The 12,519-nt window shown below is 41.8% G+C and overlaps 1 protein-coding gene across 1 annotated transcript; it reads left to right on the forward strand.

Annotated features, from left to right (window-relative positions):
- Positions 1-9,075: 9,075 nt before the first annotated feature.
- rpl32 (ribosomal protein L32) lies at positions 9,076-12,471 on the forward strand. The gene is made up of 4 exons (XM_017713341.2): positions 9,076-9,175; positions 9,875-9,972; positions 10,171-10,352; positions 12,299-12,471. Exons 2-4 carry the CDS (start codon positions 9,877-9,879, stop codon positions 12,426-12,428), a joined length of 408 nt encoding a protein of 135 aa, XP_017568830.1. The 5' UTR covers positions 9,076-9,175; positions 9,875-9,876; the 3' UTR covers positions 12,429-12,471.
- Positions 12,472-12,519: the final 48 nt, after the last annotated feature.

Here is a 12,519-nt window from a genome sequence, read left to right on the forward strand (position 1 = left end):
TGCTAATTCCACCTGCTAGCAAGGTTAACCCCATCGCACAGTACTACCAAGCATGAAGGCTAGCATGTGCTTCCCCCAAGACATATGAAGTACCACTACGTCTTTTTAAACTGTCGCCATCGCAACGTTATTGTACAGTTCAACATGCTTGGAGGAGAGCGCTAACTGCTAATTCTGTTACATCAGCCATCAAACTTGAGTGATGACTGCAGTCTTTTGGACTCCTGGCCAAGGATGGCTGTGGTGTTACTGGGGCCAATGATTAGCAAGCAAGCAAGCAAAATTTATTTATATAGCGCTTTTTACAACAGGTGTTGTCACAAAGCAGCTTTACAAAACAATCAGTATTACAGAGAGAAGAGAAAAGAAGAAAGAAAATCCGGGTCCGAGCCCCCATGAGCAAGCCAGCGGCGACGGTGGCAAGGAAAAACTCCCTAAAAGAGGAAGAAACCTTGAGAGGAACCAAGACTCAGAAGGGGAACCCATCCTCCTCTGGCCGACACCAGATAGCAAACATTATTAGTATGAAGTATTATAGTAAAGTGGGAAAAGAAAAGATCTGAGGGTGAGGATTGCACAGCGCTGTAAAGCAAGAAGCTCAGTGGTGGTCAAACCGGTCCAGAAGGCTGCTGAGCAGCGGCACCAATCAAGGCAGAAGAGGCAACAGCATCAGACGCACAGGATGGGCAGCTGATCAGCTCGGCAAACTTAGCTGGTTTCACCATTTGGGAGTGCAAAAATATATCTTTAAAGAACCAACCATTGAAATGTTGTTTAGGGAAAGGGGTTCTTCTGTGTCATCGCTGACCTTCTGCTGCACCACTAACCTGCTAGAAGCAGGAGCTGAAGGTGAGTAGATCTTTGTAGCATATGATGTCATTTGTGATAATACTTGTCCTTGAGCGTTCTATTATTTTATACAATAGTTTTACAAAAAGAAGAAAAAAGAAGCAAAGATGCCCAAAGCATATTTAATGTGCTTTCATATAGGCAAATGCTTCTGCAAAAAGTAGTACCCATTTGCATGAAAATAGAGCCATGAATCTGCCACAATATCAGGTTCAGCTCGGTTTTTTCAGTATTTACCAGAATAACCTATTTGCGTTATTGTTCCAGGCATTTCAAAGTCCATTTTATTTTATGAATAGTATTCGGCTCATTTCTGACTAATTCCATTTTGCTTGGTTGCGTAGGAGCAATAGCAGGTTTGGAATTTTAGGCCTGCTTTCACATTGTTCTTCAGAATCAGACCAAACAAACTGCAGATGAAATGCCACCAAAGTGGTCATTTTATGTTCTTGTTGGTGCTGAAGCAGAAAAGTAGTGCAGTGGTATAGCTCTGCACACTAAAGCTGTAATAAGGTGTGTTTTAACCTGGACTGCTTTCTGAGCAAGGCACAATTTATGGCAGCCAATCAGAACTTTATCTATTTCTGAAAAGCACAGTAAAGAAAAAATGGCTCTTCAATTGCAAGGGATAAAAAAAGCTGGAAAATGGTCATGTAAAAATTAATTATTACTGCTTTTGGGATGTAAAAACTTCCACAAATGGAAGATCAACATACAAGAAAAATTTATAATATGGACCTTTTGAACAAGAGATAAATAAGTTTATAAATGTCATATGATATTATACTTGAAAAAGAAACCTTCATTTAACAGTGGCCCATTTTGCCATCATAAACACCTGCAACTAATGTGTAAAGCAGAAACCATCAGACTGAGAAATGAAAGTCTTGAACTGTTGACATTTGTAGAATGTCAATTTTGGCAGGATGCGGAATAAATTGCGGCATATAGTGTGGTCTGATAATATTTATACACTAAATTTTCCCCTGGTGAAATTAAATGCTTTGTCGATGTTCTAAGTGAAAATACATGATTAAATCCTCTGCAAGGAATAAATGTTCTGCGTATGTCTGATTCTTTGTTATTCCACATGTTGTGGAAAGAAATTACAGAAAAAGAAGTGGTCTTTTGGACAGAGGTGGACGAAGTACACAAATCATGTACTTGAGTTAAAGCAGAGATACCCGAGGTAAAATACTACTCCAGTAAAGATAGAAGTCCTTACTCTATACTTGAGTATATCAACTTGAGTAAAAGTACAAAAAGTATTTTCCTTCAAATGTACTTAAGTATCAAATGTAAAAGTACTAAAAGAGTAATTATGGCTCTAATGTCCTTTTATAATTTTTATAACAAGGCCAGTCTAGTACCCGCACTCTTTTACTACTTTTACTACGACGTCCCTGAAAAAGACGTTGCTTGGATGGCAGCATATGTTGCTCCAAAACCTGTATGTACCTTTCAGCATTAATGCTGCCTTCACAGATGTGCAAGTTATCCATGCCATGGGCACTAACACACCCCCACACCATCAGAGATGCTGGCTTTTGAACTTTGCACTGATAACAATCTGGACAGTCCTTTTCCTCTTTAGCCCGGAGGACACGACGTCTGTGATTTCCAAAAACAATTTGAAATGTGGACTCGTCAGACCACAGGACACTTTTCCACTTTGCGTCAGTCCATATTAGATGAGCTCGGGCCCAGAGAAGCCGGCGGTATTTCTGGGTGGTGTTGATATATGGCTTTTGCTTTGCATGGCTGAGTTTTAACTTGCACTTTTAGATGGAGCGACGAACTGTGTTCACTGACAATGGTTTTCTGAAGTGTTCCTGAGCCCATGTGGGAATATCCGTTACAGAATGATGTCGGTTTTTAATGCAGTGTCGCCTGAGGGATCGAAGGTCTCAGGCATTCAATGTTGGTTTTCTGCCCTGCCGCTTACTTGAGATTTCTCCAGATTCTCTGAATCGTTTGATGATATTATGGACTGTAGATGATGAAACCCCTAAATTCCTTGCAATTGCACATTGAGAAACGTTGTTCTTAAACTGTTGGACTATTTGCTCACGCAGTCGTTCACAAAGTGGTGAACCTCGCCACATCCTTGCTTGTGAATGACTGAGCCTTTCAGGGATGCTCCCTTTATACCCAATCATGACACTCACCTGTTTCCAATTAACCTGTTCACCTGTGGAATGTTCCAAACGGGTGTTTTTTGAGCATTTCTCAACTTTCTCAGTCTTTAGTTGCCCCTGTCCCAACACTTTTACTTTCGATACTTAAGTACATGTGAAGGCAAATACTTTTATTGGAGGTCTAAAGGGAGGACTTCTACTTTTACTGGAGTAATATTCTACCTTGGGTATCTGAATTCATGTCCAAGTGTGCTTTCTGAAGAGGATGTGTTCACTTGTTGTCAATTTAAGCAGCAAAACATGCCATTTGTTTGGGGGTGTTCAGATTTTTGCACAGGATTGTAGGAGTTTGGAATAGAATGCTGCACCTGCTGGCAGGTCTTGGCCATTTAAAGGTTTTCTTTAAACAGTTCTTCAAAGTTGCACATCATTTACAAAAACAATGTTTTATAGGGCCCATGTTTTCCGGCCAACTTGAAACCATCACTTGCATCTCTTGCAAGGATGCTTACTAACCAGAAACAGTGTCAAAAGTAAGCCTTTTTCATCTAAAGACGATGGCAATCTCCGTCTGATGATGCATATTAACAGTGAAAGGAACTTTTGAAAAACTTTGTGGCAAGTGGCGGCTGTTTGTTTGGTTTTATTTTGCCCCACTAGCTGCCTAATGAAACAGAAACACTACTTCTAGGAACGTCTGTAGTTATTAGCCTTTATATGAATTCATTTCTTTACCACCATGAGGGGGGGACGCCCACTAGTTGCGATACAGATATGCATAAGGCAATTACTGGGTATTGTAGTGAGAAAACACAGATGGACTGTGCCAGAAAAGAATATAAAATTGAGAATGCTGTCAAACTGTCGAGGCTAATGGATGCAATGCTGCGGTACAGAACGTTAAAATAACGTGACAAGTAACATAGACCTTTCAGTGACAAAGACCTTTGGCATCATTCCAAAGACCAGTTTTAGCATCTTTATTTTTAAGACTGCAGCTGTTCTCACTCGTATGCATACACCAACAAAAAGGAAATACTTTGAGGGATTAAATCCTCTGCAAGGAATAAATGTTCTACGTATGTCTGATTCTTTGTTATTCCACATGTTGTGGAAAGAAATTACAGAAAAAGAAGTGGTCTTTTGGACAGAGGTGGACGAAGTACACAAATCATGTACTTGAGTTAAAGCAGAGATACCCGAGGTAAAATACTACTCCAGTAAAGATAGAAGTCCTTACTCTATACTTGAGTATATCAACTTGAGTAAAAGTACAAAAAGTATTTTCCTTCAAATGTACTTAAGTATCAAAAGTAAAAGTACTAAAAGAGTAATTATGGCTCTAATGTCCTTTTATAATTTTTATAACAAGGCCAGTCTAGTACCCGCATTCTTTTACTACTTTTACTACGGCGTCCCTGAAAAAGACGTTGCTTGGATGGCAGCATATGTTGCTCCAAAACCTGTATGTACCTTTCAGCATTAATGCTGCCTTCACAGATGTGCAAGTTATCCATGCCATGGGCACTAACACATCCCCACACCATCAGAGATGCTGGCTTTTGAACTTTGCACTGATAACAATCTGGACAGTCCTTTTCCTCTTTGGCCCGGAGGACACGACGTCTGTGATTTCCAAAAACAATTTGAAATGTGGACTCGTCAGACCACAGGACACTTTTCCACTTTGCGTCAGTCCATATTAGATGAGCTCGGGCCCAGAGAAGCCGGCGGTATTTCTGGGTGGTGTTGATATATGGCTTTTGCTTTGCATGGCTGAGTTTTAACTTGCACTTTTAGATGGAGCGACGAACTATGTTCACTGACAATGGTTTTCTGAAGTGTTCCTGAGCCCATGTGGTAATATCCGTTACAGAATGATGTCGGTTTTTAATGCAGTGTCGCCTGAGGGATCGAAGGTCACGACCATTCAATGTTGGTTTTCTGCCCTGCCGCTTACTTGAGATTTCTCCAGATTCTCTGAATCGTTTGATGATATTATGGACTGTAGATGATGAAATCCCTAAATTCCTTGCAATTGCACATTGAGAAACGTTGTTCTTATACTGTTGGACTATTTGTTCACGCAGTCGTTCACAAAGTGGTGAACCTCGCCCCATCCTTGCTTGTGAATGACTGAGCCTTTCAGGGATGCTCCCTTTATACCCAATCATGACACTCACCTGTTTCCAATTAACCTGTTCACCTGTGGAATGTTCCAAACAGGTGTTTTTTGAGCAAGCAAGCAAGCAAGCAAAATTTATTTATATAGCGCTTTTTACAACAGGTGTTGTCACAAAGTAGCTTTACAGAACAATCAGTATTACAGAGAGAAGAGAAAAGAAGAAAGAAAATCCGGGTCCGAGCCCCCATGAGCAAGCCAGCGGCGACGGTGGCAAGGAAAAACTCCCTAAAAGAGGAAGAAACCTTGAGAGGAACCAAGACTCAGAAGGGGAACCCATCCTCCTATGGTCGACACCGGATAGCAAACATTATTAGTATGAAGTATTACAGTAAAGTGGGAAAAGATAGATCTGAGGGTGAGGACTGCACAGCGCTGTACAGCAAGAAGCTCAGTGGTGGTCAAACCGGTCCAGAAGGCTGGTGAGCAGCGGCACCAATCAAGGCAGTAGAGGCAACAGCATCATGCGCACAGGATGGGCAGCTGATCAGCTCGGCAGAGAAAGGAGAAGAAAAAACAGAGTTAGTACTGTAAACAGTGGCTGACCACAGATTACAGTAAAACAGAGCAGTGTAGACTCCAGCAGGTCTAGACCTGACAGGGAAGACTAGTCACCAAATGCTTGACTGTACAAATAAGTTTTTAGCCTAGACTTAAAGATTGGGGCTGTGTCTGATTCCCGACCATTAGCAGGAAGATTATTCCAGAGCTGGGGGGCTTTGTATGAGAAAGCTCTCCCCCCTGATGTAGCATTATTAATTCTAGGTACCAGTAGTAAGCCAGCACCTTGTGATCTAAGTAGGCGTGATGGTTCATAGAGGGAGAGGAGCTCAAACAGGTACTGAGGGGCGAGTCCGTTTAGAGCTTTATAAGTCAGTAATAGAATTTTATAATCAATGCGAAATTTAACTGGTAACCAGTGCAGGGCTGATAAAACTGGACTAATATGGTCAAACTTCCTAGTTCTTGTGAGGACTCTGGCTGCAGCGTTCTGGACTAGCTGAAGCTTGTTAAGGCTTTTGCTGGGACATCCAGACAGCAGGGCATTACAATAATCTAGCCTTGAAGTGATAAATGCATGAACTAGCTTTTCTGCATCCTGTAGAGATAATGAATTTCTTAATTTAGCGATATTGCGGAGATGCAGGAAAGCTGTTCTAGTAATATTAGTTATATGTGTGTCGAAGGAGAGATCAGCGTCTATCATGACACCAAGATTTTTAACAGATAGGCTTGATGAAACTGAGAGATTGTTAAGTTTTAGTGTTGAGTTAGACAGTCTGTTTCTGGCTAATTTTGAACCAAGAAGCAGGACCTCTGTTTTATCTGAGTTAAGTAACAGAAAATAATTTGACATCCAATCTTTTATGTCTTTTAGCATTTCTCAACTTTCTCAGTCTTTTGTTGCCCCTGTCCCAACACTTTTACTTTCGATACTTAAGTACATGTGAAGGCAAATACTTTTATTGGAGGTCTAAAGGGGGGACTTCTACTTTTACTGGAGTAATATTCTACCTTGGGTATCTGAATTCATGTCCAAGTGTGCTTTCTGAAGAGGATGTGTTCACTTGTTGTCAATTTAAGCAGCAAAACATGCCATTTGTTTGGGGGTGTTCAGATTTTTGCACAGGATTGTAGGAGTTTGGAATAGAATGCTGCACCTGCTGGCAGGTCTTGGCCATTTAAAGGTTTTCTTTAAACAGTTCTTCAAAGTTGCACATCATTTACAAAAACAATGTTTTATAGGGCCCATGTTTTCCGGCCAACTTGAAACCATCACTTGCATCTCTTGCAAGGATGCTTACTAACCAGAAACAGTGTCAAAAGTAAGCCTTTTTCATCTAAAGACGATGGCAATCTCCATCTGATGATGCATATTAACAGTGAAAGGAACTTTTGAAAAACTTTGTGGCAAGTGGCGGCTGTTTGTTTGGTTTTATTTTGCCCCACTAGCTGCCTAATGAAACAGAAACACTACTTCTAGGAACGTCTGTAGTTATTAGCCTTTATATGAATTCATTTCTTTACCACCATGAGGGGGGGCGCCCACTAGTTGCGATACAGATATGCATAAGGCAATTACTGGGTATTGTAGTGAGAAAACACAGATGGACTGTGCCAGAAAAGAATATAAAATTGAGAATGCTGTCAAACTATCAAGGCTAATGGATGCAATGCTGCGGTACAGAACATTAAAATAACGTGACAAGTAACATAGACCTTTCAGTGACAAAGACCTTTGGCATCATTCCAAAGACCAGTTTTAGCATCTTTATTTTTAAGACTGCAGCTGTTCTCACACGTATGCATACACTGACAAAAAGGAAATACTTTGAGGGTGAGTCTGCCCTGTTTAAGGACAGCAGGAAGTGGGTGAGATTCAGTGAAAGTGCTAATCAGAGATGCAAACGCCCAGTTTGAGGGAAATGCCACTGCACATGAAATGCAACACGTCTGTGAGCACATTCCAAACGTCACATTCAGCAGCACTGCGGGAGGCACACACGTGTGGTCAGGCAGGTTAAGACATGATAAAAAGAAGCAGCTTCTTTAAAAGTGCAATGTTACAGGAAACAGAAGGCAGAAATAGTGGCAGAAAGTTGGTGCAATGCTGTGATTTACAGAACATGATGGATTTTTTTTGGACAGGCGATAGAAGCAAACGATGAAATGATAAATGAATAGCGATGTTGCCACACAGCAAGAAGCGCCTGGGTATGACCCCATGCCTGGACTACCATGGTCCTTTCTGTGTGGAGTTTGTATGTTCCCCCTACGTCTGTATGGATTTCCTCCCACAGACATGAAGTCAGGTGAACTGGAGATAATAAACTGGCCCTAGGTGTGCATGTGTATGCACTGTGATGAACTGGCAACCTGTGCAGGGTGGTTCCTGCCTTCTGCCCTATGACAGGCTCCAGCACACCCATGAAGTGTGTTAGATGTTTATATAAATGAACTGATTAACTTTTGTTTAAGCCTCCTTTTTGTCTTGCCAAAAGTCTTAGATCTGACGGCACATTTTCACATAGAAAAGTATTCATAAAACTAAATATTAAACTGAATAGCGGAGATGTTTTTTTCAAAATTTAAATGCAACTGCATAAGTAAATCACCAAGATGTAATTCCAATCATTCCGGCCGGTCTGACCTAAAATGTACCACTGTAGGAAAACTACAGAATTGCTCACAGTGGTGGTGATGGGAAGCAGATGTCTCCTGAGATTTTCCTGCAGAGACTGAAGAAGGCTTATCTCCCCCCCTCCCATCGTCCATCACCATGTTCTACTGGGGACTGTGGAGAGCATCCTGAGCAGCTGGTTTGGGAATTGCACCGCCTCAGACCGCAAGACCCTACAGCGTATAGTGAGGAGAGCTGACAAGATCATTGGGGTCTCTCTCACTATCTGGAACATTACTGCTACACTGTTTTCACTGTTTACTCAGGTTTTACTGCCTCAATAACTGCTGTGTTTATATCTGTCATCTGACTGCGTGACTCGCAGATCACAGCATGTTAAATATCTCTGCACCTTATCCCACTACCTCATGTCCAGAATGAGTGCTGTGTCGGTGCTGCACTGTCCTGTCTGTTTACCGTGTCTAATCTCTGTTTAATTTATCGTATTTATTCTTTCTACGTAGTTTAATTTTGTTTGAACACGATGTCTACACTTTCACAGTTTGTACTTCTTGTTCCTTGCTGCATCGTGTCTGAGATATATATGTATCTATACATATATAGATTTTCAATATCATGATATATTTCCTGAAAATTTCCTGAGTAATTTGCTTAAGAATGAAAAAATATATTAGATGGTGTTTTTATGTTTATGTGGTGAAAATGAGCTCCATAAACAAATTCGCGCAGATTTATTTGGAAAGCTTTTATTATTAAAACGCGGCGTAAGAGAGTTCCTGTGTGAGCTGGTGTGTTTCCCAGCGTCCCCTGCGCTCTTCCCCCTCTTCTCTAGCGCTGCGCCTCTGTGTGCAGACAGGCCGAGCGGTGAGTCCCGATAAATCCAACATCATCCACTCAGTTAAACGCTGTAACACATTCATCCACTCATATTTATACAGATAAACATTCGATTGTTTGAGATGTTGTCGTAGTGTTAGCTAAACGCTGCGAATATTGTCTATTTTGACCAAGAGTGTCCCTGACTAACTGACATGGATACCGGTGTGGAGTAGCGAAGTGGTCGGCTTGTCCTGTTGTATGCGAGAGGCTGTACTGGCCTGGACACAGCTTTAAACGCTGATAATTTAATGTGTTGGTAGACCTTGAAGTTTGTGCGTTATGTAACTTAAGAATCCGTCACGAGCTTCATGACGGTAGCTTAGCAGTGCTAGCCTGCTAGCTAACTAGCTAACAGCGTCACGTCTTCAATGCCGTACCGTAAAACTGATCAACACAGCTCATGTCGCTGCGCTGTATATCACGGTTTCCTTCAAAGCAGTCCAGCGACGTGTGTGCAGCGTTTTTGTTTTCTGTGGCTAGTCTGCATTTTCTAGTAGAAGTGCTGCAGCTACCTCCGGCTGGCTGAGAAGGCCTTGTAATGTGTTTGTGAACTGCATGTGTTTATCAGTCACTTGTTCTCCTAATGGTAGATCAACGTGTACCACACATCCTGACACGTTCATTTGAATATGAATAAACGCTTTATTTTTTTTTAACTGATTGCCTGTGTATTTTTACCCGCAGCTATGGCTATCCTAAGACCCCTCACCAGGCCCAACATTGTAAAGAAAAGGACCAAGAAGTTCATCAGACATCAATCTGACCGTTATGTTAAGATCAGGGTATGGTCCTTGTTTTCTTTTTTCTCTTGTGCTTGAAAGGTTTTGGTTACCTGTGGATTAAAAGTACTACTGTCTGTAGACTTGCAAAAGAGCATTGTATGGTGCTGTTCATGTTTGAATAGAGATGTTGCAAAAATTGGCGCCTGCTAGATGTTTTGTGGATGTGTGCACCCCTAACGTGAACTGTTGTTCTTGCAGAAAAACTGGAGAAAGCCCAGAGGTATTGACAACAGGGTCCGTAGGCGCTTTAAGGGGCAGATGTTGATGCCAAACATTGGTTACGGTAGTAACAAAAAGACCAAGCACATGCTGCCCACTGGGTTCAAGAAGTTCCTGGTCCACAATGTCAAGGAGCTTGAAGTTCTTATGATGAGCAACAAGTAAGGATTTTAAGCATTGCGTTTCCTGTTGGAGCTTGAGAACCTAATGATGTCCGTAGCTGTGTTGGCAACGTGTGCACTGTCTGTTCAATACGTAAGGTGGTTGCGTTTTATCACTGAGCAGAGGGGAAAATGTAGTAAAAGTAAAATCAGATGTAATCTGGTCGTAATGGAGACACATTTGCATTAACATTTTGTCATCGGGTTAAAATTTGTCTGGGTTCCGTTTACACCTGTCACTAAAATGTGTGCCCAATGGAACTTAAGATCAGGTTTTACTTTACCCTGTTGAATAGCATGTCGGCACGTTTGTTTTACTTAAGTCGGCCCACTTGACTTGGACACTTCAATTAGCCCAGAATGCAAGGAGGCTCTTGGGTTGGGGTTAATTCAGCCTCACGTTTCCTTCATCTTCCATTTCTGTATCTTCTCACCTCGACATGCACATTTTCTGCTCATGCAACCGTATATGGATCTCTAACACGTTCAAACACGGGGGGTGCTGGAGCCTATCCCAGCAGTCTTCGGGCGGAAGGCAGGATACACCCTGGATGGGTCGCCAGTCCATCGCAGGGCAGACAGACAGACACAGACAGTCACTCACACACTCACATCTAGGGGCAATTTAGCACATCCAATTGGCCTGACTGCATGTCTTTGGACTGTGGGAGGAAACCGGAGAACCCGGAGGAAACCCACGCAGACAGGGGAGAACATGCAAACTCCACACAGAGAGGACCCCGGTCACCCGGCCAGGGAATCGAACCCAGGCCCTCCTCGCTGTGAGGCGACAGCGCTACCCACCACGCCACCGTGCCGCCCAGGTGTAAACAGTGTAAAGAAAAAACGTGTAAATGGTGTCTGACCAAAGTACTTTTAGGTGTGAAACATGTTAATACAAGGTGTAAACAGGTTTTAGTGAAATGGGTTCAGTTTCATTGGGATGCTGATGGATTCCATGAAAATCCTAAAATTCTGAGCAGTAGACTCATCAACTTAAGTGAACACTGTTTTAAGTACATTCTGCACTGAACAGGTTATTTATTGTGTGCAGAAAGTGAAAATGGTCTATTTGTATTAATGGTGGGTTAGTTTAATTTTGCTATGTAAAAAAAGCATTTACAGCTGATAAGTACTTTCTCCTGAAGTCTCAAGTTTGAGCAGACAGTGCACCAACAAAACAGTAGTGCCACATTTTAAGATGAATCAGTTGAGTACAGTGTGTACTACATTCAGTTAGACAGGGCTCACTTTTTTTTCCTTTAATGGAACAGGAATTGGTCAGTATCAGTACTGGCTAGCTACAAAATGCTCAAAGCGTATTGATATTCATTGCTTTAACTGACACTGCACCACCGAAAATGTTTTTTTTGCCGTTTCTATTAATTAGGATGCAGAAAATGCCTTGTATGCTGTAGGTTTATTTAAGGAAAAGTTTTATTTGCCTGGCACGGTGTATTAGCTCATTCACATCTCGAACTGCACCAGGACCACAACCTGGAGTTTCTCATCTCCAGCATTGTACCTGCCAGGTTTACGATTCTTGTTAGTTATTAAGTGTGGAGAGAGAGAGAGTGCAGCAGAGGAGATGCCCATTCCACCTCTAGCTTTTCCTGTAGCTGGCAGGTGGAAGGTAATCTGCAACAAGTCATTAGAAGATTAATATTTAGCTTGAAAATAGAATGTTTGAATTTATGTAGAGTGAAACTGCACTGCAGTTTGCATTTCCCCTTGACTCTAGACACTTGCTATTGACACTTTTCTTTGAAAGAAAGAGGAGTTGCAAAGAGTTGGTTCTACCATTTCTAGGCTAGACAAGTCTGGAATTCTTCAGAACACTTTGCAGTTCAAGTGAAGTGTCATTTCCCTGACCATGCAGAAGTGTCATGTTTTTAAACTCTTGGATTGCATTAATCATAACTTTTTTTTTTTTGCTCACTTCACAGGAGCTACTGTGCAGAAATTGCCCACAATGTATCCTCAAAGAACAGGAAGCTGATTGTGGAGCGGGCAGCTCAGTTGGCCATTAAGGTTACAAATCCCAACGCAAGACTCCGCAGTGAGGAGAATGAATAATCTGGCCAGCTTTGTCTTTTCAATAAAGTTAATGTTAAATCACCTTTTTGTCTGTTGGTGTTTTGTGTAGCCTTTCCTTTTACATGGCTGA

Source organism: Pygocentrus nattereri, chromosome 21 (genome assembly GCF_015220715.1).
Source record: "Pygocentrus nattereri isolate fPygNat1 chromosome 21, fPygNat1.pri, whole genome shotgun sequence".
In the NCBI taxonomy this organism is placed as follows: domain Eukaryota; kingdom Metazoa; phylum Chordata; class Actinopteri; order Characiformes; family Serrasalmidae; genus Pygocentrus; species Pygocentrus nattereri.